This window comes from Halichoeres trimaculatus, unplaced genomic scaffold (assembly GCF_033239565.1).
Source record: "Halichoeres trimaculatus isolate MK-OKI-2021-1 unplaced genomic scaffold, fHalTri1.1 fHalTri1_scaffold_15, whole genome shotgun sequence".
Classification (NCBI taxonomy): domain Eukaryota; kingdom Metazoa; phylum Chordata; class Actinopteri; order Labriformes; family Labridae; genus Halichoeres; species Halichoeres trimaculatus.
Genome location: NW_027437193.1, coordinates 10,593,607 through 10,619,462, shown reverse-complemented (window position 1 = coordinate 10,619,462; position 25,856 = coordinate 10,593,607). Strand labels below are relative to the sequence as shown.

The window sequence follows — 25,856 nt, the reverse complement described above, 5'->3', positions numbered from 1 at the left end:
GACATGTGACGCTCCCGCCACCTGCTCCGACTCCAACCCCAGCGGGGTTTAATCGGTGTGATGTGTCAACATCCAGAGTTATAAGATACGACATGTACTCTACAGAGACAAGAAAAAAAAGGAGCAGGCTTGGGTGAAAGTCGCTGAGGAGACAGGTTTTGAAGGTAAGTTCTGTAAATATTCGTTTCCAGCTGGATTTGCCTGCACAGGTCGTCACTGAGTCCGACTGTGTTTTCCTTAGTGGAGATTTGTTGTAAAAGATGGAAGAGCCTGATAGAAAGGAGGAAGGAGCAGGCAGGGGCAGAGCCGGGAAAACATGGGAAGTTCTCTGAGATCCTCTCTTTCCTCAATCCCTTCATTATCCCCAGGGAGACCCCCGGGAACATGGGTCGGGGGGTTGAGGATGAGGTTGCAGGGAACAGCCAGGCAGGGCCAGTGGAGGTGGATTACCAGGGAGAGGCAGCAGGCCTTGATTGTGATCGCCAAGGCTTTCACACACTCTCCTGTCATGCTTTTGAAACCACAGCTTTAGGTGCTCTTTTGAGCTTTCTATCTTTAAACGAGCAGACTCTCTACTCCTCCAGCACAGTGACGCGCATCAGCCCCTCGGCTTGTCAAAGCAGTCCAGCATCCAGCCTCGGGCATTCACGCCACAGGCGAATGAATGAATGGTGCTGTTATAATGTAAAGCTACTGCAGGGGTACCAGAAGGACAGTATAAACCCTACAAAAGTGCAACACCCCTCCTGAAACTTAGTATCAGTGTTTACCCTACTATCCGCCCCCCCTGGAAGTTAAGTTAATTTCAGTTTTCATATAGCGCCACATCACAGCACAAGTAAATTATAGTTACCTCTTTCATAAATCAGGTCTATACCTTATTTTTTTAATTGAGCTGACAAAATGGTCTTATGTTATTAATCTAATTTAGTTGTCTGTACATTGTCTGTTCACTGCAAAAAATGTGTGAAAAAATGTGGCTCACATTTAGTCTAATAATGCATTTTTTTACTGAAATTAGACCAAAACACTTGATATGATTTCATTTTTTAGCAGAGCTCACATTAGTTTTCATGCTTTTTCGCACACAGCAAAGTTCTGCTCAAACATGTTTACAGAAACACAAATATGTATTGGCATATACACACACACAGACACGCACACTCCGTATAGAGGACAGAGAGCTGGGAAACCAACACAAGAAACATCTTCCAGTGCTTTCTCTGTGAAGATGCAACACTCATTCTCCTGTGAGTGTTTCCCTAGGAAAAACACTGAATTTCATCGTGTGTCTACTTCAAATCAGTGCAAGAGGTTTTTTTGTGCTGTTTTTTGCCAATTAAACCTCGTAAAGTAGATGAAACCTGTAGCTTTTTTATGACTTTGCATCAGCCAGCAAGGTTCACATTTAGGATGTGTAGGTAGTGTATGCAAAACAGCACAAGGCAAAAGCTCAACTTAAATAAGCTGGAATGTTTAGAAATAAAGGCTTTCCATGCAGGTTACAGGATTGTTTATGTGCTTACGTAGATCATTCATATATATTTCATGATCGATAGGCAAGAGTTTATTATATAACAGCATGCAACACCACAGCAAACTTCCACATGGGATGCAGAATGTGAATAACTTGTCTGAAACTGAGCATCATGCTGTCAGGGAGCTGCAAAGGCTGATGCAGTTATAGATTCAGACACGCAGCATCTTCATCCTCTTCTCGGTGGAAATGGGCCGTGAATAACACATCCCTGCTCTGCCTGCCAGAGCCTATTCTCCATTCGAGAACTGGGTTAGATTCTCTGAGGAAGCAGCTTCAAACACTCAGACGGCAGCTGTATGAGTTTCTTGGATGAATTATTTCAAAAAGTGTCAGAATAAACAAGGTTTGCAGAGAAAATCAGCCAAAAACAACCAACCCCTTCTGCATTCTCTTTTCAGTCCACAGGTGAAGAGTCAGCAAACATGCCAGGGTGGATGTGACCCTCAGAAAAAAAGGTGCCAAGGCATGACAGAAAGGACACTTTTGTTTTGCTGCGGAGGGCGGTGGTGTCAGGCTGCAGGCGTCAGCAGCAGCTCAGCTCAGTCCACATGTGCAGCTGAGATAATCACAGAGTTGAGAGGCCAGGCTGGAGGAGATTGGCAGCAGTTTCATCTCTTCTGGGACAAATGTGGCTCGAGTAGCAGCTGATGGACTCTGAGTCAATTTCTCTTTGCTTCTCTGCTGCCAAAAATCACTGTCTGCCTCTGTGTATGACTGATTTCTGTAGTCTCAAGACAGCATTTGATTTCTTTGAGAGAGGATGATGGAATCCTGAGACTGTGCAGGTAAGACTGTGTAGACCCGGGGCATGGAAGGCTATTTATGTTGGCATGCAGAGAATAATCACAATGAGGCAGAGGACAAATTAAATAAATAAATAAATAAGATAAATAATAAAACTATTGTGTTGTATTTTACTTAACACTTCATAAGAAATCAAGCACATTATAAATGTTCCTGTGTAAAAATTAAACAAACAATGTTATCTAATAATTTCAATCATGATGTTAAAAGTGCCGGAACGTGTCCGCAAGTGCATCACCGCATATCTCTTGGGAAGTCAGTGTGCCAGCTCCCAATCGCATTCATTTTTTATCTGGTTAAATAAAGTTTAAATAAAATAAAATGAGATTTAGCTGTGTTATCAAGGCAAACAAACCAAATTTCAGTCTTTCTTTCCAGCATAGTTGGACAAGGGAGTATGGATCATAGACTGTATACAGAGTGGACAGTGTAGCTCCGCCATTTAACATTGTGGGGCATAGCAGCAATTGCAGCCAGAGTCTGCGCAGTAGAGACGATGAGGGATTCTGGGAGAATCTGAGTGGAGCTGGGTGACAAAAATAATAATTACGTTTTTTCTTTCGAGAGTCTAATCACTTCTTGACCCTACCTCCCGACATATTTTACAATCCACGGAAAAAAAAATGAAAATGGCAGCTGTCAATCATCGTTACAGGTTAATAAAGCCTCGTTTTTAACCTCGTATAACTAATGAAAATGAAACTTTTCAGAAAAAAAGAGGACTTGGATACAAGACAGCCAACTAATATCTTCAAATCAGCACAACAACCGGACGTGAGAAGCATTTCTACCAGGTTAATAACTTTTTAAAGTTTGACCACAGTGCATCTGGAATGACTGGAGAGATGGATTTTTTTTACCTATACTGCAGCCAGCCACCAGGGGGAGCATTTTTTGACGTCCATTTTTTTACAGTTTATGGTATGGATCTATTGCCAGAGATGACTGAAGATCAAGCGATATGCACCCTTTGCTATGAAAGTGTGGTATGTTAGGACACTGAGTGCACAGCGTCTTTTTGAGACCAAACATGAAAACAGTGTTAGCAAAATACATGAAACCGAGTGACACATTCAAAACTTTCCGTACCTTTACAAACCAGGCAATGGAGGGAAGTTAGACCATTCCTCACAGCTATGCATGGAAAACCATTCAAGGAGACTTTCCTATTGACTGTCAATGATTTTATAAAAGAAGTAAGTATTAGCACTTTGGGTGCACGTGTATTTAAAAGTGGCTTGAATCATAGAAAAGGTTGCCTTCCCCTGATGTAGACTTTATAAATAGCAACCTTTGCTTCATATTCCTCTCATGAACCCTCAAAACTGGCATTTCGTACATCACAGGATTCTATATTCAAGAAGCTGAACAGCTTTTGGTGGCAGAAGGACAGATCAGCCATGAGTGTGTGTATGAGAGCATGCTGAATAACCTGATGAGGGTCTCTTTACAGACTCTTCCCCTCCATTGTCCCCCCTTTCCTCTTATCCCTCATAAAAACGAGGATGTAGGGAGCAGGTTGGGCATTCAGCCTAACTCAGCTGGTGGTTACGGTAGATGGCGGGAGCTGACATGAAGAGCGGTGACTCTGAGACACCCGAGGTTACTGTTAAGCCTCTCTGAGGGGTCGAGAACCCAACTTATCACAACACTTATGAAGGAAACTGCCTACTTAACCTCCAGTGATGAACTGGCTCTCACTGCTCATCTGCTCCCTTCTACTTTTGCTATAGGGTCAGAGGAAACATGTGATAGGCTACACAACTGAACAATAACCCAGATTTTATTAATTTCTCCTATATGTACAGTTAGAGAAAAATACTCATTAACGTAGCTCTTTTAATTTCACACCACTTAGGCGGTTTCAGAGTACATGGCCGCTGTATGTCAATGTATTCCTGTCAGGAAGCTTTCTGCTTTCTAAGCCTCACGCAAGATCATCTTCAGAGGAGTATGCAGTGATTTTCATTAAAAACATCTTAACGTTGAGAGGAATAATTCCCTTCCTGTTTGTGTGTTATTCTTGATTTCTCAGCTTCAGTGTAACTCAAGTTGTATGTACCTGTGTTTTGAAATATCAGCATCCTGTTGTAAATGGGACTGCTCTCAAGTGTGACAGAAGGGTGTCAGGCAGCTGTCAAGTAATGAAAAGCAATTTCAATGTCAAGGATGTGTGTGATGTGAGCCTCAGTATTATGTGCTTGTCCTCTGTCATTGTGAGTCCATCTTCTGCAGAGAAGCTGCTTTTTTGTGGATGGTCTGAGGGTTATAGCGTCATGATATAATGATGCCACATTCAGGCTGTGCCCTCTTTTAGTCTGCTTATAAACTGCAACACCACAGAGGGGATCTTTTTTTTCAGATAAACATATTTTCTCCTCCAGGATGTCTCTGAGATGCCATATGGCCTCTCTTGATGATTCGGCACCTCCTGACACGGAGGTCTGTGTTTCCTCCTCAGTGAAAATGTTAAGACACATGCTCCAGAATGTTCTCTTCTTTTTTCTTAAACTTAACCAACACATTTTTTAAAGACATTGGCTTTCTCTACTTAACAGTACATATGATGTGTTCCTTTATTCCTACGCAGCCGCCTGCTGTGCTGCAAGCTGTGTGGCACAATGTGATGAGGCAGGAACATAAAACCAGCTAAGGCGGGTTTATTTATAAAGCTTAACAAACAAGTTGTTTTGAAAGAGCTTTATAATGAGCATAGTTCAGAACAACCTCTGAAACTACATCTTTATTATAGACCAGAAAACTTTCAATAATGTCAGAAAACAGTGAATGAATTTCAGACTGAGGATTTTTACCTCTCCTAAGAAAACTAAATGTCAAATATGTAGAAGTTGAATTTGACAGTATGGCTCTGTTCAGGGAACTCTCTGTTCTTCCACATGCCTACCTGCCTGATTGCCAAAGCTTGAGGTGGGGAAAGCACACTTCTTGTTGATTTTGTTTTCATTCATTCATGAATAGGATAGAATAGAATAGAATAGAATAGAATAGAATAGAATAGAATAGAATAGAACAGAATAGAAATAGAATGGAACTTTGTTGTCACTGTAACAAGTACGCCGAAATTGAAGTCACAGCAGCAATCAAGAAAACAAAAGTAAGAAAGTGTATAAAAAGTGCAGAAAGGTCCATAAGAAAATAGATGATGACAGCTTGTCCATCATTCTCCAGTTCAACCAGCCTCCACCTCCACAGGGTCCAGGACTGAGCTTCATCAGTCATGCTCCATCTCTGTCTCTTAGATCCTGTCTGCTCACAGCAGGTGAAGCTCTTCCAACATGGTGTTGGTGTCTGATGATAGCTCCGTTAGCCATGTCTGTGAATAGCATGATGCTACTCTGCCCTCTGGTATTCCTCCTCTTGGGTTGGCACGGCTAGCTTGTCCATCTTATTGGAGATAGATCTTACGTTCCAAATAACGATGGATGGAAGGACAGGTCCATGTTGTCACTTCTTAGCTCACACCTGAGAACCAGCACGTCATCCTCACTCCCTTAGTACACCAGTTAGCACTGACATGCTACAGGCTGCTAACAACTGTGTTCACGTGTAAACAATGCAGTCAAGGTTACACGTAGGATCTCCAGACAAACACAGGGGAAAAAGTAGTAAAAATATCACTGAAGCCACAAAAAGTTTGGTGTCCACGACCAACAAACGAGACATACAAAGTAATGATCCACTCCAAATACAAAGATAAAGAAAAAGAGACAAAAAAACAAGAAAGGGACAAAGAAGAGAGAGATGCTGCAAAAGGCAGCCATAGCCAACAGGGCGGCGCCTAACAACCAAGCCAAGGCAGGGGGAGCATCAGCAAAGACTACCAGGGGTATAGAACAGAGTGAGCATCAGCGACAAAACAGGACACTGGTAAAATCAGACACAGCATGTAACAGTTTAAAAGTCAGCAGACGGCTGACAGGGGCTGGTGTTTCGAGCAGCTGATGTTCTGTCAACCAAGCCTGGCTGAACTAATGCTATACTCAATTCATACCTTTGTGTTGATGTGTGTCTGCCTTTTCCATTGACATTTATACATCTGTAATGTTGATCTGAATTGAAACATGTTTTTAATGTTACAGTGTTGGATGTTGATTTTAAACCTTGGATAGATTCCTTGATTGGTTCATTTTAAAAACCTCTTATGCAACATCTGCAAGCTCCACCCACCCACAGTACAGCTAAATTAAAATAATGCCTGCTCCCAATTAAGATGAAAAAATCAAAACAAAAACAAAAAGCGTATCTCCTCAGCTCTGTTGTAAATCAGGAGTGCAGAAATACCTGCACAGAGCCAGCTGATCTAATCTGTCAAACTGACATTCAAAGATGTAAATATGTCTGACGCGTGCTGAAATCTGTGAATTATCTGACTTCACATAACAAACATCATCTAACTGATCAAAGACTGACTCTACCCTCAATGGTTTTGTGTGATTCTCAAAGAATGGCAACTTCTGCCTCACTGGTTACCATGTCAACTGAGGGTAACCATGGAGCTGCTGGGTGATGCTGTTCTTTTTCTTGTGAATGCGGACCATTTTGGAGAAGTCATTTTACACTTTTCACATGGAGCAATTAACCCCATGGGATACCACGCCTCTCCAATTAGACACAGAGCTACTGTATAGTACACCCTCTGCTACAGTTTAAAGCACACACACACACACACACACACACACACACACACACACACACACACACACACACACACACACACACACACACACACACACACACACATACACACACACACACACACACACACACACACACACACACACACACACACACACCCAACCTTAATTATAGCCTATAATGGAGTCTGTACTTTTTCTAGCCTAAGAAGAAATTCTTCTTCTTTACTTGAGCCAGACAGGTCATAACCTCAGTGTAGCCTTCTGTTTTTAGCACATTAGGAAATATTAATCTATTAAAAAGAAGAATTAAAGCTTGTTTTGGTGTGGTACAACCATCCAAACACTTCTCTTTAGTTATATTTCAAAATAAAAGCATTATCTCACCTGCTGCTGGCTCTGTGGAGGGAAACAGCTTGTTGTCCAGAGTCATGCTGATGTCACAAAAGACCTCTTCCTCATCCCTGTCCGCATCCAGCTGTAAAGAGAGTCAAAAATGCATTTTTGACATTCTGTTCCTTTAAAATTCATCAGTCAATTTTTTGACCTCAGTAAACAATTAAAAAGAAAGAGGAACATCACAGTCACGACCTGAAGCTGTAACATTACAAACAAAACGTCCATGCTTGTCTCTCTGTTAATTCACCATGACATCAGGAATGAGACTCATTATCACAACAAACAAAAATGAGGTCTGACACCATGAACCACACACACACACTGGTCATTTTTACATCCAACACACACCAGAAGCTTTGATGGCACCAGAGTAATTACCCTCCCTTCTGTATCAATAGCTCAGATTATTCAGAGGCCGGCTGTTTCTCTTCGCACGTACAGTACATGCAAATTGAGCATGAAGAATCTGCTTTGGGAGAGAGCGAGAAACTGATTGAAACTGACTTCACCTCCTCTCTAATCTGCTCTTTGGTCTTCCCTCTGCTCTCATCTGGATCAGTGATGAGCAGCTTAAAGGCATCCTGGTTGTGTGTTAAAAAAAGTATTTACAGGATGAAAAGACTTTATGACTGTTTATTTCCCCAAAGCCACAAGAAGACTGAATGCACCGACCTCCATCCAACTCATTACAGCACACACAGACACTTAATGTACAATAAATTGTCCTCTTCTACTATCCCCTTACATCTCATGGGGTAAAAATCACATGTCCTCCTCAGGTTGCGGTAAGGAGATATAGAGGATCACCAAAAACCAGTTTCCTCTTGCCGTTTCCATGGTAGCAGCCCAAAAAGTGACAAGTGTCTACCGTCTGCTTAATGGGAGAGTTTCTTGAGCACCCCAGGGCCCTGAGAGACTGCCTGCATGCCTGAAGCAGAGGGGCTTTAAACTGAGGATTCCCCCATGGAGCTCTGCAGACAGCACTCAGACCTCTCAGCACGCAGCGACATGAGCAGGAACAGTCCTGATGTCACTGCAGCATCTTAGTGTACCCAAATTTTTCCCAAGCATAATAAAGAAGCTGCATAATCATTTTATGCTCCACAAAAAGACACTTATGAGAGAAGCGTCATTTCACAAGGACAGATTATGAGCTGTAACTTGAGTAGAACGGATCTTCCTATGTCTGGAGGACTCAGTGTCCGTGGCTCTTTGTGCAGAGGACAGAGAATTATAACTCTTTCTATGATTGTCCTATTATCACTGTGATATAATCCAGTTTCTTGAAAAGGCAAGGGCCCTTTTATATTCGAGCAGATCTAGCAGTTTCCTTAGCAGGTGGATAAGGCCTGTACAGAAGTTGTACAGAGTTGGGAAAAGCAGGAACAATAAATAAAGAATGACAACAAGGCAAGTGCCCCTGATGGAGAATGCAGTGAGTTAGCACCAGAGGAGGATTTAGGTAGCCATGGGCCCCTAGGCTATTCCTTCTGAAGGCCCCCCTCTCGTAGTTCATGCTACGCCAGCACGGGCACACGCTCCAGACAATGCTGCCAGATCTCGCAATAGAAATAAGTGATCAGCATCAGGGAAACAACCCAAAACAAGCCCAACTGGTAACTTGCCACATTGTGTAAACAACAGACCTCTTGAAGACAGTATAAATACTTATTTTTGTTTGCAGTAAATTGCCAGTAAACAAAGTCAACAGAAAAACATTTAATAACTTTTTTTTTTTTAGCTTTGATTAAAATAAAATAAAATACATGCACATTATGCATAAATAACAGCAAATTAACAAACAGTCAAACCAAAAAACTTAAATGATACATTTTTTTCTTTGATTAAAAAATAATTGATAAAATAGGAATAATTAAAATCATTTATTTAGATAGATAATGTTAAATGTTTCTAGTTGTTTTGAATAGCTGAGAAAGAATCAGGCAGGGATCACATAGGCCACAAATCAAGCCCCTGAGGCCTAGGGCCCCTGCACATGTGGGGCCCCTAAGCTCCAGCCTGGGTGAGCCTGTGCATTAATCCATCCCTGGTGTGTGCACAAATTAGCAGAAGTAACAACAAATCCTGAACAAGGAAGGAAAAATTCAAAAGCATGAGAAATCTTGTTTTAGTAGTGCCTGAAGTTTAAGTTAGAAAAGTCTTATTTTTCATGTGCTAACATATCAACAATATAGAGAAAAGAAAGAGCCCGCCTCCATTAAGTCCACTAGCACCGTAGAGCAGGTAAAAGCCCTCATGTGACACCCAGAGATTTCAAAGACGCAGATGAAAGGAGGAAGAGCAGTCGCAGAGAGAGTCTAAGGCTTGGAGGATGCTAAGAGCTGCATCTTCTTATGACTTTGATTTTCAGTCAGGAGGGTGTTTGCTGCTTTTGGTGTTATCTGTTTCATCTGGACCAACTTCTGTCAAGATCTTTGAGAGTTTGAGCTGACAGAACATGTTGGTTTTAAGTCTTTCACAAGACATGGAGGTAAGAAGATTTATAGACGCCACATGAAGCTACACGTCTCTGCAGATATCTATACTCATAAAGTCACAAAACACACATTTCCACCCACTTCACAGTCCCAGGCTGTCAAATATCTCTGCTGGTTATTGGTCTCTGTACGGCACTCTGCTGTGATTTGTGGATGCTGTCAGTGGCTTGTTATTGTGTTTTGTTGTTGAAGGCCTGAGACAAAGTATGGGGATGTAACAAAAATCTATTTGGGACGTTTGTCAGGGTTGATGGATGACTGAGACAAACGTTGGGCTACATTCAAGAGACTGTGGTGCCATTTCTGTAGGATGCAAATAAAAGCCTTGTATTTAAAGAAGCTGGGATGTTTAATGTTTAATAGTCTCATGGTTAAAAGTTGAGACACTTGTTTGTTTAAGGGTGTGGGTGAGACAAGCACCAACTGCATTCAGGTCCTCACCCTGTCTGGATACCAATCCACATAATCCTGCTCTCTATTTATTTTCCTTCATAGACACTGAGCCAAGACAAATCACGTTGTTTAGTTTGGGGATGTACTGAAATTCAAAGACCTTTGTCCCAATTTGAACTAATGATTCATAACACCACCATTTCATTTATATTTCAGGAATAATTAAGGAATACTTTGTAAACAACCATGCAGAGATAAGATGCCCACAGAGGCAGGTCGAGGTGTCTTTTGTTTGTTTATATCTGAGTGGCATCTCGCAGCAGGAAGCTGAAGCTCAACTCTCTCTGGGAATATTTAATTAGAGCCAGTCCACTTTCCTAGAAAGAAAACACGACTTCAGTAGAGGCCACAACAAACAATTATCTTTGCCTGCTGCAATTTCCGCTTAGGCTTTATTGTCAAGGTGTGTGTGCGCGGGTCTATCAGTGTGTGTTTAAGAGAGGCTGAGTCACCTAGAATGAAAATACACACCCTCATCATCATAATGGTCACGTCTCAGACAGAAGTCCTGCCATCATGTCTCAGATGAAGCTGGGCTTTAGTTTTTAGGTTTTATGAATCGACTGAGCAGAGTGTGATCTTCAAATGTCAGAAACAGAACGTAAAAACTTACTGACACCCAGAATCAACAGGTAATGAATGAGTGGAATGACTAATTGTAGTGTTTCATAGAAAAATTTATTGTACCTGACATTTAAAGTGATGATATACTGTTAGTATGACATCAAAGTCTGTTCAAAGTTTTTGAAAGTTATGGATTCATCTTTAAGACACTTGGTTGAACAAGTGATCTTGTGTGATCTTGTGTAAATCTAAAACTGCAGCTGTATTTACAGGGTATCCATAAAGTCTCCAAAAAAAAAAAAAATTACAGAAGCAAATGGACAGACAAATGTGAAAATTGTCACAAAATGAGGATAATATATTAAAGTTTTTTTTAAACTAATTTAAAGGGGCTGTGAGGATTTTTAAGCCTGACCTTAATACTACACTACAATACTTGAAATGAGACATCAGCACCAATATTGCTGGTTACATTTATTTTAAATTGTTACTAGTTGGCTTACAGTTTGGGTCAACCAGGACCAAATTAATTTATGGCCCATCAAAGTCTCTATGACAACACCACACCGGCTGACAAAGTTGAGCAGTGATAAGAGATAAAACAAAGAGATCTGTGTTTTTCTTTGCTGAAAGCGATTTCTGTGATTAATTTTGGCTAAATAGCCTTTAGCTCAGGCCGTATCACTGTATAACACAGGGGCTAAACTGTTTGTGATAGTGTCCAATAAAATCCACAGTCAGCAGTTATTCCGCAGTGATCTGTTAAAACTTGAGAGTCTAACAATAAATGAAGAGTGAGGTTACGTTAGCTCTGCTTGGTAGATGACTGGCAGGACATAACTAACCAGGATTTACTAACGTTACACATTACAGACATGTCTTGGAGCACTGGGCTACCAGCTGGGCTAAATATAAAGAGCTAAACTACTAACAAACTGACAGTGTTAACTTGTTGTCCATTTAATTCCAAAACAAACACACACCTGGCTGAAAGTAAAGTAAATTTCTTGGGCCATGCATGAACTGACAGACATGACGGTGGATCTTTTCCACATTTTGTTCTATAGTTTCACTGAGTCTGCATATCTGGTTCTGTTTCAACAAACAATGACACACACTGTAACTTTTCTTGAGGAATAGCCATTCTTTAAGGGTTCATTTAACAGTCCCTGTTCTTAACAACCAGACCCCTGAAATACACAAATAAGTATGTTGACAACTACTGAGTGCACAGAACAAATCTGATTGGAATATCTTATTTGCTTTTGTAATATATTTTGTAAATGGTAAAGTGACTTTATGGACACTGTTAATCATAGGAATTATGACAAATTCTTGCTCACGGTCACATGACTTCTCTTTTCAGAAACAGTGAATATTTAATTTAAAAGGCTAGTGTTAAGAAAGAAAATGTCACTCTTTCTCTTTAGAACATGTTGTCTGAGAATTTGCCCAGAAAGTTAAAATTAGATCTTGAAAGGAGCCATGAGTTATTCACAAGACATCTTTGCCCTTAAAAGAGCTCTTGAAATGAAAAGCTGTTGGGAGTTGAGAGGTGGATGTTTAAGGGTCTTAAGGGCCTGTGTCCACCCACAGCAGTTTTTTGGCACTTACCGGACCCATGACCTCACTTTCTGGGCACCTCTTACTGAGACTGTTTGGCTGTTTAAAATTTCTCAGTGTGCTTTGTGTTGACTCTTAATACAGAGACTTTTACAAAGACAACCCGAACAATTGATAGAAATCCCATGGTAGCAATAGCATTAGCTCTGGACCTGGAACCTGTACCCATAGTGTACTGAGCATTAACACACACAGGGGGCTGAAAATCCCTTCAACAGGTTTAAGTTTCTATCCTTTAATGGCAGAAAGAATAAATCCATCTCCCAAGGGAAAGGTTTACACCATGAGCCATGTGTTCAACATGTCTCTCTACACATGGGTGGTGTTAATTCAAAGAAGGATGCCACGTAATTAGTTTGTTCTGGTAGTAGACTCACTCATAAAGAAAATTTAAGCATGCAAAATGTAAAGATTCAGATCACACTGACAAACTCACATGAATGAAACTTAAAGTAAAATTGACCTTACTCTGCAGGTGTTCAGAAACAGAAGCCCTTACTCAAATATGTTTTTTTTTCTTTCTTCTTTTGTTGTTGTTGTTTTTTTTTTAACTCAAAGAGTTCAGCGTGACCATCATTTCTCTCAAGGTTCTTTGTGAAGAGCACTCCAGAGTGTGTAAACTTCTGTTTTTCCATGGTGTCTGGCCTGTGTGATCGCAACGATCTGACAATGCAGAAGGCACCCGCAGAGTAACTCGGTGTGTTTGAGAGTGGCTGTGAATGCCTGTTGACGCTGCAGCACCACAAACAGAGCGGTGACAGCAATTCACAGGAGACACCATCTACTGATGGGCTCTCTGAGTGTTCAAATCCCCTGAAGGGGGACTGAAGTCTTCTTTCATTCACAGGTCTAAACAGGAGAGAAAATTGGTTATACCCCCTGGAGTTTTACCAAACGATAAAACCCCAGAAATCTTGGACTGCTTTCAGAGCCTTAAACATTGGTTTTGGTGATTTATTGTAGACGTGAGAAGTTGACAAACATGACCCTAAGTCTTAAAGGAAATAAAGCACAGTAGAAAACAGACTCTCAAAATGATAAAGTCTTTAAAGAGGCCTGATCCTGCACCAGTGATGTGACCAAACCTTGAGTACAACTTGAAAAACATTGAGATATTTTGAAGTCTGGTCAGACTCAGGGTATTTAACTTGGGTCATACTTGACTCTTCTGCGAGGTCATATGGCTTCATGTGGATGAATGACGTCATTTTAGCAGCCTCCCACCTCATGCTATCCTTTACAAGGGGAAAATTTCTGTAACGTTCACCTCTGAAAATTTCTAACTTCAGCAGGGAGACACAAGGACAAACAGGCGCCCGGTGTCCAGAGTAAAAAAAAATACTGGCATCTTTATGGTTGATCACACAGTAGCTGTGTTTCCATTACACATAGAATTATGCAAAAAATAAAAATTGCAATAAAAAAATGGAACTAGAAACGCCAGATTTTGGAAAAACCTCTCAAATTTTGATAAAAGTTTTTATGCTCTTATGAGGTGGTTTTTCAGAAGTTTCAATATAGAATTTTCTCGCAAAAGTGCAATGGAAGCACCTATTTTGCAAAATATGTCACATGGTCATAACAACGCACCTCCCTCACCTCCTTGTATGTGTCCACTGCCACACAAACGGACTCTGGCAGGACGGCTGTGAGTGGTCCAGAGAGCAGCAGGAGGCAGGGGCGGAGGTCTGTGTGCGTGAGTGAGAGTATGTGGGCTGGACATGATGATTTTCATTCAGTGTTTTGTTCCTGCCTGTTTTAAGTTAGCGTGATCACGGCCGACAGTTTGAGCAGTGTATAAAAACACGAATGTTCAAGAATTGGCATCATCATGAGTGCAGCGTCCAGACGGAAATTAGGTTTCACTTTACTCAAGTTGTGTGCAATTCTGGTCGTAATGGAAACACAGGCAAGGCGAAATTGTTCTTTATCGAAACTTCAGAAATATCGCTTTTATTTCGCGAAAAAGTGTAATGGAACCACAGCCATGATAACCATGTGAAGAACAACCCTGTTGTGCAATTGCGGCACCACATGGCAGAAAAGAGGAATTGGTGGAAAAATGTTCCAAATGGTGTAAACGACTTCTTCTTCTCTGGTTTATTATCATGGTAGACCTGTGTTTGCGATACAGTGACCCCTACAGTTTGGGAGTGTGTGGAGTGTTGAAAAGTATAAAAGCCACATGAGCCGCTCTCTTGTTGATTCTGTGCATCTCATTTCTGTGCGTCATTTTTGTGCAGGAAGCACAACCCAGCCTTTTTAACTGGTTCTCTGGCTGTAATCACAATTTGTAATTTCTCCCTGTTATCCCCTGATTTATCACACTAATACCGATTAAAGCCTCGTTCATAAGTACTGTGAAGGATACATGTCACCAGACCTGGCAACCCAACTTGGCAGAGACAAGCATGCCCAAATCCCTACCTGCCGTACATAAATGTGTCCTTGCTGAAGTGGCTCTCCACTCAACATCACTCGGCATCACAATATCAAGGTTGCTGTCAAAGATAGATGTCTGAATGGGCTCCAAATTCAATTCAACTTGGTGAAAGTCATTTCCTTTTCTTGCCGTGAGCTGTGTAGGTATCAAACCTGGATTTTGTAAGGTTGGAGGGTGAGATTTTAGCAGAGGACAAAGAGCTAAAAATGATTTTGTCAGGCATTTTTTCTTTATTTTACACAAGGATGAAGTAATAATGCTGGATGTGCATACTGAAAGTGAGTATATCTTCAAAATGTTATGTGTTCATATGTTGTAGAAATCCCTGAATCTGTCTGTAAACTGCTCAAAAAGGTTTGTTGGAGGGCTGGGTCTCAAACACTGAGGGCTGCCAATAGCTCTGCCCCCAAACAGGCCTCCACAGGGCTGGCCAACCAAAAGGGAAGGGCTGAAATAAGGGCTTTCTAAAACACCAGTGTAAGAAAAACAAGAATCTTGAGCTGAGAATCATGTAAAGTTATAAAGGCAGTACCAGAGGGACGATATTATGTTTAAAAATAAACATGATACCCCCTCTTTAAACTTAAATCTGAGAAAAGACTGTTTTACTGGAGCTGTGTATCGTCAGGAATTAATGAACACCCTGCAGCTCATCAGAGTCAAGCCAATGCTCAGACCAAAAACTAAAACACTTCTGCTGCCTCTAAAAAAAGAAAAATTAACTTGTTAAAGAAGTTTCAAAGTTGCATAACAAGTTACATAATTATTACCCAGAGCTTTAATTTTACAGCAAAAACTACAGACCGAGAACTAAATCTGTTCGCTGCGTGTGTCTTCATTAAATCAGCACCACGGGGAACACAGGGGTGTGTGTAGAGATTCACACTGCAGAAACATTACCTCCATTTTTATATGAGCTCAGGATTTAATTCTCCAAATCATCCCCAACAGAGGCACAGTGTGTTAAATGTACAGTGGAAGATGTTTAATTAAAGAGGATCATTTTACTAAACACTAAACTTGATTTTACTTCTCCTTAAATCAAAAAAAGGCAGATGTCATGGTGAGATCTCGACAGCAAACCCTCAGTAGTAAGTCATCTAAGGGCTGTTTATGACCCCAGTTAGTCACATACTGTTGGTAAGAAGTACACCTCATGTGTCAGGAGTTAGAAGGTCAGCAGTGTAAGGAGAGTTTTTATCTGCCACAACAAGATGGATGGAGAGAGATCAAGATCCTGTTTTTTTAATAAATAAATCATAAAACACTGAGACTGGCTTCATGCAGCAGAACTAAAGTGTTTGCCTGATTATGTAGATAAACTCAAAGGCATGGCTTCAGATTTGATAAACCTTATTTTCTTTTCCACATCGCTCTTAACTCCTGAGCAGAAGGAGAGCAAAGACAGAGTGGAGGAGGCTCCTCATTACTGTGTGAGTTGAAACACAGGCTGTCGCTGCTACATCAGATTACCAAGTGTTAATTAGAGACAACTGGGATATTCATTATACTGTGTGGTTTGATGAGGAGGAGACATTAGGACACCCTTGGTATTTCAGAGGCAGGTGCTAATAAGGCGATCCGTCTTGCGGCTCGAAGAAGTGACTGCCCACTCCTCCAATGGGAGTCTCATTGATCTGTCTGAGTCTCAGCGTGGTGTCATTTTGCTCACAGCAAAGGGAATATAGAGTAACTTCTGCTCTGTTATTGCTTGGAGGAAGAGATTGGTTCACTGGCTTAAGATTGTTGTCAAAGAGGCTTAATCTCCAGTGTTGGAGAGCAGAAATGTTATCAAGCTATCACTCTACGGGATGCTGTAGGAGTTAAACTGTGAAACAACACTCAACTGTAGAATTTCAGATTGATAAAAATATTGATTTCTGTCTGTGTTTTACAATCCCTTGTTCTTTCTTTTCAAACTCATTTTGTCCACAGGGGGCGCCAAAATGACACAAACGCACCTACCTCTTTACAGTTCTCTTCCTCTCCTCTCCACCTCCACTAATCTTTCTTTCTATTTAACCTGGCACCAAAGGTCTCTTTGAGCAATTAGTCTCCTTCTTTGACTGAGTTTTTTGAGTAATGACAGAAAAATCTGAAGGTTGCCCGTCATTTTGACAGATCAGGAAACCCGAGAGCGATCCAGTCCATCGCTTTCATTGTCACATGCAACCATTTACTAATCACATACAGGCCCCGTTTACACAATATTGTTTCATCTGAAAACACTAAAACGCAGTGAAAAAAATCTACGTTAACACTGAAAACGCTGTAGTAAGCATGCCAGGCCTGTAGGTGGTGCTACAACTGTCTTGTCTGGGGGTTCGCTTTCTCCACCAAAGTAGAGTTGAGCTGATTATCTGGTGTATTGGTGAATGCACATTTTGTTGAAAGATAGTCAGCAGATTCAGCAGATTCAGCAGCACAAGCACAAAACGGTAGTCTGCGAAAATCATTACAACGGTCGCGCTCACGTGAAGCGGAGTGTGACATCAGCATTCCCGTTAAAAACGCTGGCTTACTGTTTACACAGGCCGTTTTCAAAAGTACGCATTTTAGGTCGGCTAAAACACCATTACCGTGTAAACACGAGGCCGAAATGCAGCAAAACTTTTGCGTTTCACGCCAAAACTTTTGTTGAGTAAACAGCCCCTAAACGGCCTACAGTGTCTACAGTCAACCCTCTGTCCAGTTGGTGGCGAACATACATATTTAATTAGGTATTATGTTGTCATGTTGTTGCCACGGGTTGTTGCTGGTAGCCAGCTTAAGATCTATGGAGTTGATGCATTGGGGCGCATCGGTGACTGCTGCGACTCTGAGACCTGAGCCTCTTCCATACATCGGGACCACATGCTCCAGGATTTCCTCCCAAGCGGGCTCTGGCAGGATAGGGAAACCCGTCTTTCTAGGAAGCGCCAACTTTTTATTACTCCACAGGGTGAAATCTTCCCAGACTTTAAAACGCTCACTAAAGTAGCAGTGGTCATCCCAGTCTGTAGTGTAGCAGCAGAACTGGGCTTTACGGGGCCTCCATAAAATCAAAACAGAGAAGTCGGCCGTCCGAGGCAAAGACGCATAACTTGATGCTGATCTCCTCTACCGCTCTCAGGTTTGATGACCTTGATTACGCCAAAATGCGCATCTACTTTAATCCATGTGGCCTAGGAGAAAAGTTTGAGCTCAGGCAAACCAGAATACAAAAGAAGCTGACAAAAAACTTGACTTTAACTTTAGTGTGAAACTGTTCTGAGTTTTTTCTGTTTAATTACAAAAGTCGCCTTTTGTGAGAGTGCTTTCTTTTTTTTTGCTTTACAAAGTTCTAGACAGCAGGGTCGGTATCATTGTTCATATTTTCTATTATTTGTCAATTATTTTCTCTTTAGGCCCATACACAATTTAATTGCCCTACATAATTAATGTTATAAGTTGTATTTGAGTCACTTTTGTGATGACCTGCTAAAATATGTAATTCATGAGTATCGACATCGATCTTCTTTAATTGACGGATTGTTGCTCATTATGACAGAGTTTTTATGACCCTATCAATCAAAATGACGGACAATTAGAATATCTAGCGCAACCTCTGCCTGGCACTAATGCTGTCTGTGTGAAGCAGTGAGTTGACAGTTGCTTTATGGCATGTGTGTCATCAGAGAAATCAATTTGCTCATTCTTGCTGTTCACACCGACTGCTCACCACAGGCTAAGTTTCATCCATGAGCAAATAAATGGTGGTCATTGGGGCTTGTGTGCACTCATAGTGGATTATTCTTGATAAAAACATATCATCTTGATGCTGCTACTATTTAGGTACCAAGCTCTAACAAGCTCTAACTGGACACACCTCGAAACAACCTAATTTTCAGTCTTAATAGTTAATACACAATTAGTCCTGCCTCAGAGGACACCAGGGGAAGTGGCTCATACAGTGCAGAGCAGAGCTTTAATTTCAGTGAACATGCTCTTTGATGATTTCACAGGGCTTACCGTGACAATAAGGCCCCTCTCCTGGAAGTACTTGACCAGAGGAATGGTGTTTTGCTTGAAGTTGGTCAGACGGCGGTCAATGGCCTTGGGGTTGTCGTCCGGCCGTCCCTGCTGCTCGGCTCGTTTTTGCAGCCTCTCCTTCAAGCGATGGTTGGTGCAGGCCAGGAACACAACCAGGTCAGGAGTGCAGATCTGCCAGGGGGTAGAACATGTGTGAAATATTACAGCCGAGCTCGGACCACAGAGACTGGGGTTCATTCAGAGGTGACGCTCATGACATGTCCAGTTAGTCTCATTTCTGATTCAGTACTCTGAGGTCACAGTGTCACAGTTGCTATTCACACAAGAATAAAGGTTTTCGCTCTCTGTGGACTTTTCCTTTTTAGCAGCCATTCAACACCTGACTGTTAGCAGATTAAATTATCTTTACAAACCTTAAGCATTGACTGTGGCTGCTCCACAGGTCAGATTATGAGTCAAGACACTGGACTCTCCCTCACAATAGATAACAATATTATAACTTGCCGCACACTCTCCCTCACACACAGACACACACACACACACACACACACACACACACTGCCTTTGTTTTGGTCGACTCGCTGTCTGTGAAATACAGAAAAGAACAAGATTGAAGTTGATCGCAGCAAAGTAAAAGTCAGATTCTCAGGTGACAGAAACTACAGTAAATGACATTTTAGCTGCGATCACACGGACAGCCTTTCTGTGACAGTGACGGCAGTTTTCTATTTTGGGATCAAACGTGAAGAGGAGCTGGTGATGGAGTGTAATACGATGTCTTAGGACTCAACATGCCCTCAGATCATTAGCAGGTGTGAATATATCTTGTCACTGATTATTCCTATATAAGCGCGTGCTGTGTTTCAACACCTTTTCTCTTACATAAGTCAAATCTCAACAGCCTGGTATTGATAATACAGGCTGTGAATGTTTACAGATGATTTAACTGCTGCTTTCATGGTTTGTATTTCTTATTGGCCATTAGGGAGCTGTAAACACAGACTTATGGACTGATGGTGAATGTAAAGTTTGTCTTATGTGTCAGCTGAACGCGCTTATTTACAAAAACATCTCTTTTAAATCTGTAAAAAAATAACAGCCTTATAGCTGCCTGATGGCCAGCTCTGTTCACAGCAAGGGGATAATTTCTTTCATCTGCTGTTTCATGAGCTGCACAGATAGTTTTTTACCCTGGAAACCAAAAGGATGACCTGAAAGACTTTAAAACAGTAATTTAAACAGGTAGAATTGGAAAACTCACTTTGTGGTACCAAAAATAGTTTGTATCGATTGTTGCTATGGAAAGATTTTCAACGCAGTAATTATTAGGGCTGGGACGATATGCAAGTCTGGCGATTAGATTCTATTACTTTGTTTGGGGGTGACAATTCCATTTAAATTGTAATTCTTTCTTTGATATTTACCATTTTTGAGATTTTTAGTTTGCTTTATAACACCAGACCATGGGAAAAAGTTAAACGATGATGATAATGTCTACAGACTATATCAGGAGCCATATTTCACAACATTTCAACAAACATTTCACCATCTGCTGAAATCCAGTTTATAAACACAGACTGAAATGGAAAATTTGAATTTGAAAAGGAGATTTTTTGACAAAGAATCAGGATTTTGATATTGTCAAACAAAAAAACCTGATATATCTATATTCAGTTTTTTCTCCCACTCATAGTTTTTATGTATTTTTAAGATATTAACACTAGTGTTGTTAGCATTAATGCACTGATTTCGATGCTTTTCAGGTCTAAAAAAATGATGCTTTATATTTTTTAAGTCTGAGCTTTTTAGTAGGGATGGGCCAGTACCGATACCAGGTAACCGTATCTGGCCAATACCAGCCTTATTTCAAAGTCCAGGGTACTTGTAAGGCTGCTGATACCTGTAGCCAATACTCAGAGTAAAAGAAAAATTGAAGAGTAAGTCCTCCTCATCAGTAGTTGGTGCGACATTGCTGCAGTATGACACCAGAACAAACGTATATCAGGTCCTGTTCAGATAACATGAATGGACCAGGGAGAGTTAACAGTTAAACTGTTTTGTTTTGCACTTCAGTTTACTTTAGAGAATTGCTAAAATCTGATAGTTATTATTTTTGTTTTGAACTTTATTAATTTATTAAAAAAACAAATTGTAAACTCAAAGAGATTTATTTGAGTTTTATTTTGAACTTAACAGCAGAGAGACTGTGCTGTCTTTGTTGAAATCTATCTCATTGTTAATTGAAATTTTATGTATCAAAAGTATCAGTGGTATAGATACTTGGTATTGGTGAGTACTCAAGAGGATGAACCCCTTCCCCTTGGCCCTTAATACAAAAGGCCAAGGGGGAGGGGTAGACGTAGGGGTAAAACAAAGGGGAAGGGGTAAGAATGACAATTGGGATTGGCCCTAAATGTTCAACAACTCTTTTGCCAATATCATACTGTACAGCTGTGATGATGTCTGCACAGCTGTGCTGATATTAATTAAACAGCACTCCTGTCTCCTTTAATACTCCATATATGTTCTCATACTTTACAAATACTTCAGAGGCAAGAATCAACATCAACCATATCCAAGCTTCTACCATTCCCTTCAGGACTGACATTTCTTTTTAACAAAAGTCTTGGATGACACATGAATTGGGAAGAGGAACAGAACAGGATTTTTAACCTCCAAACTTTCAAGTTCAGTGTCAAGATGTCTGGTGGAGCCTGAATTACTGCAATCAGGAAATGATTTGTTTACTACGGCACGCCTTCATCGTCAGCTGCCACAGAGATGATGGTGAACAAACAGGGAAAGGTCAAGCAGCAGCAGCAGCAGCAGAAATGCAGACTGACTGCCTGAATCACTGGGCTTCATTTGAGACACTTCAGTGAGTCTGAGACACAGAGAGACTGCTCAGTGACCTCAGGGTAACTCAGCAGTCTGATGTTTGCTCTGAGTATTTCAGGAAGAGTTTTGGTCTTTTAGCTTCTTGGGATTTTCAAAGATTAAGCATTTATCAGAAACCTGACTGATTTTTTTAAAAATCACGTTGTTCATTAATGGCTTATTCCTGGCTCTCCTGAGCTTAGCATAGTTTAAACCAGTGAGTCAACATCAGAGAGAAAAAGTGAAAGTCTGAGTTTGGCATTTGTATATTAATCAGTTTCAGAGATATTAACTTTGAATTTTAATTACAGAACCAAGCATTTATTCCTATTTTAAAACTTCATAGTAGTACATGAAAAAGACCAACTGCAGACTATCAAGGTGGCAAGTTTGCAAAATGTGAATATTTGACTGTAAAAATTGATCAATGTCATGGTTTTGTTTGAATATTCAGAGCCCAGTCTACATGTGTTTGGAGAACTGATAACCACAGCATGTATTTTTGTTGTGAAAAAAAAAACACTGCCAAAATTTTTGAAGGTAAAAATTTCGAAAATGGAGGATAAGACCTATGATGCAACATGGAGCCTCTTGTCCTCCAAGGCCACCGATGGGAGGGGTGAGCATTCGAGGGTTTTAGTTCTCAATCTGACAGCTAGATATCACAAAATACTCACATTTCTCCTCACTGTTCCTAAAATAAAAGGAATTTCTAGTCAGTTTATAGATATTAAGTGTTAATTTTTTCCCTTATTTCTCCCGTATCAGCCAAACTTTTCCTTTTTTTTCAGCCTTTCTTCACTTCATTCACTCACTGCTGTTTGTTTTCCTCGGTCTTAAACACTCCAGAGTCTCCATGTGTCTGCTCTAGCAGGGCTAAAAATAGCTCCAGTGGTGTTGTTTATGAAAGCAGAGCAACTCAATCCAGAGTCAAGCAAATCAAAGTTTCCGTTTCCATGGTGACCACACTCCTGCCCTACTTTTCCTCAGGTTGTACCGTCAGTGAGCACCGACAATCGTACGCTGCAGATGCTCTATTAATGAGCGTGAAAATAAATAATATCAAGGATTGCATCACAAACAGTAGCTTTTCTCTCTAACAGCTGAAGGTTTGTTGTCGTCTGCAGAAAGGTCAGGGTTCAGATGTACTGAAACAAGGTGCTGAAGAAGGAAGACTTAGAGTTTAACTTTGTGTCAAACACTGCTACATGCACTCGATGAGATGAGAAAGGAGGGAAATAAAGTGACAACAGAAACTCATGCAGTGAAATGTGGCTTCCTGTGTTGCTACAGAAGATCCAAATCTTTTAAAAGCTAAAGCTTGTGAATCTGATACTGTGTCTTACATAATTATGTCTTAATGGGGATATAACTGTGGCATCCCTCTGGGGATCATTAGAGCATTATCTTATTTAAGTCACAGAGACAGGCAACTTTTTAGAGCCCTTTTTTAAAAATACTTTAGTGAGAAGCCTGTCCTCATTGGCCTCATATGGATGTTTTCTTGGAGATACAACAATGTATTGACCTATCTTTCTTTCTTGTTTTATGTCATGAAAAAGACATCAGGATTACAACAAATAACTTGCATAAAAATGGCAAGTGTCGAAAAAGAAAAGAAAAAAACAGGACATAAATAGTAACATCAAGGTAAAATTAAAGTATGACAAAGTGCTATAGATCTTTATAGAGAAGTTAAAATTTCCCACAAATGTAATTCTAGCTATGTCAAATGTAGTTATAATGACACACTCTCCAGAAATAGATCTTATTCATACGTGTGCTCTTGTAGCGTGACTAAGAAAGTGTTAATTATGAGCTTCTGTCCAAACCACTGTTTCCTTTCTGCTCAGCTTTTTATACCCACATAGAGCCGCTGCCTATCAGGCGTCTTCATCTGTCTCCATAAACCCTGCAGTCCCCGCTTCACTCAAGGAGTCCAACAGACGTCACAGAGAGGTCTGAATTACATTTGTCTTACTTGTTCAAATGGAGAGGAGAGCAGCTTTATTTCTGTCTGGACATACATGAACACAGTGGGTATATCAGGATTTATAGAAGTCTGTCTTATCAATACATGACTCCAACGTTAAGGTGGACTGTCCCGAAGTGACCAGACCAGGCTGTCACCCATGATACCCATCAAGTGTGAACCTTTGTCTTCAGCTTTAACCTGTGCGGACTTTTGTAAATGTCACCTTCACACTTCCCTCAGTTTTTTCTGGTGGTAAAGTTTCTCTGTGGTTCTGAACAGATAACGAAATAAAAAGCAATGAGAGCTTTGTAAGCTGCTCCAACTGCAATTACATAACATTACTGTCTCTGCAACTCCCCCTGAAGCTTCCAGGAAATCTTCAGGCGGAGGGAGACGAATGCTCAGAACTTGCAATATGCAAGTTATTAATTTATCTCCAAGCACAATATTTCCTCTCTGCGACATTAGAGAGGAACAAAAAACAAAGTGCAGCATAGTACAGAGCAGCAATCTCTGTTTTGCTGATTTGTTTCACACAAAGACCCCCAAAAAATAAGTTCACTGATCATTAAGCTTTAAAGTTGTATTAGCAAATATCGGTGTTAAAATATGGATCCCTCATAATTTTTGAAGATTTCAAACTTTTTATAAACTTTGGATGAAATAAAATGTAAAAGTGAACATCTGCTTACAAAAACAACACAAAAAAAGAAAAGATGGAAATACATCCACAGGCAGGGAACTCAACAGTCATCTTAATCATAAACTATTTTCTCATTTTTCGGTTGATTATAGTCTCCAAAAGCTTGTTTTGGAGCCTGATCACGTTTGAATGGCAGCAACAAGTACACGTCTGGCTTTGTCGGCCACTTCAACAAGCTTTAAAATGATTGATCACTCTGCAAAATTCAAATATGGATGTGTGTTTTATGGATTCAGACACCCACGCAAGAGGATTGACAGGGATGAACACATACACTGACAGCTCCACAGCCGATGAGAGGAGAGGTAAAAAGGCTTGAAGGGAAGATGATAGGCAGTCTCTCTGGAAGGCTATAAAGGACCCATAAAGGCGACCCACGGGAGCTGCTCATAAATGGCTGCTGTGATGTTGTAAAGGGCAAAGTAGCAGCATGGGTTGAGGCAGAATCATAAAAAATGATGCTGTCGGTCCACAGAGGATCACTAGCAGAGCTCAAACTGGGGATACAGAAAATATAGTGTCAAATAAAAAGCTTTGAATCTTTTAGTAACTGAAAAACGCTTAAAGGGGAATAGAGTCACTTAAGAAGCCTGTGAACTTGCTGAATAGCTCGATAAATATTATAGACCAAAGCTCCTCAGAGCAAAACTTTGAGCTTCAAGAGTATGTTCAATTTTGTTCGCTTTCACACAAAAAGATTTAAAAAAAAAAAAAGGGAATATTATCTGTTTCTCTCTTTCTGAATTCAGCATGTGAATTATGGGTTATGAGACTGCCTCTTTATGCAGGAATCAAATAGATGTGTCAAAAAGGCTTAAATTGTCCAGACTTGTTGCAGTCTAATAATATGATTTAACCCCACAAAGCAGAGTGTGAGGTGAAAAGATCTGCCATTACTTTCTTTATGTAGCAAAGCTTTCAATTCTCAGTAGAGGAGATAATTTAACACATTCTTCTATTTATACTTTGTGGAAATGTCGTAGCTGTATTATTCTTTTGTAATCAAAGCTAATCACTTACATCAAATAAAAACATTTCATTGTTCAATTTCAAAGTGCTCTATATGAAAAAACACAAAGTCCAAACTGAGACAGAATAGCTTTTTCAGCTCTTGTTATGACTGATTTAATACAAAGCTGATGAATGAGTGTCACACATTGAATTTAGGGTGTGACAACAGCCCTCCACTTCACATAAGTGTCTTGTCTCACCCTGTCTGGATTCTATTTGGCATTACTGCTAGGCACCGCCCTGTTGGCTATAGCTGCCTTTTGCAGCAGCTCTCTCTTCTTTGTCTGTTTCTTGTCATTT

At 40.5% G+C, this 25,856-nt stretch overlaps 1 protein-coding gene across 2 annotated transcripts in view; it reads right to left on the bottom strand.

Annotated features, from left to right (window-relative positions):
• The window catches only part of ak5 (adenylate kinase 5), a 107,634-nt gene that overhangs the window by 45,408 nt on the left and 36,370 nt on the right, over positions 1-25,856 (bottom strand). For both annotated transcript variants that reach the window (XM_074688262.1, XM_074688261.1), the window contains exons 6-7: positions 18,970-19,161; positions 7,387-7,477 (exon numbers count right to left, since the gene is read on the bottom strand). In XM_074688262.1, coding sequence (XP_074544363.1) covers positions 7,387-7,477; positions 18,970-19,161 — 283 coding nt within the window. The remainder of the gene's footprint in view (positions 1-7,386; positions 7,478-18,969; positions 19,162-25,856) is intronic.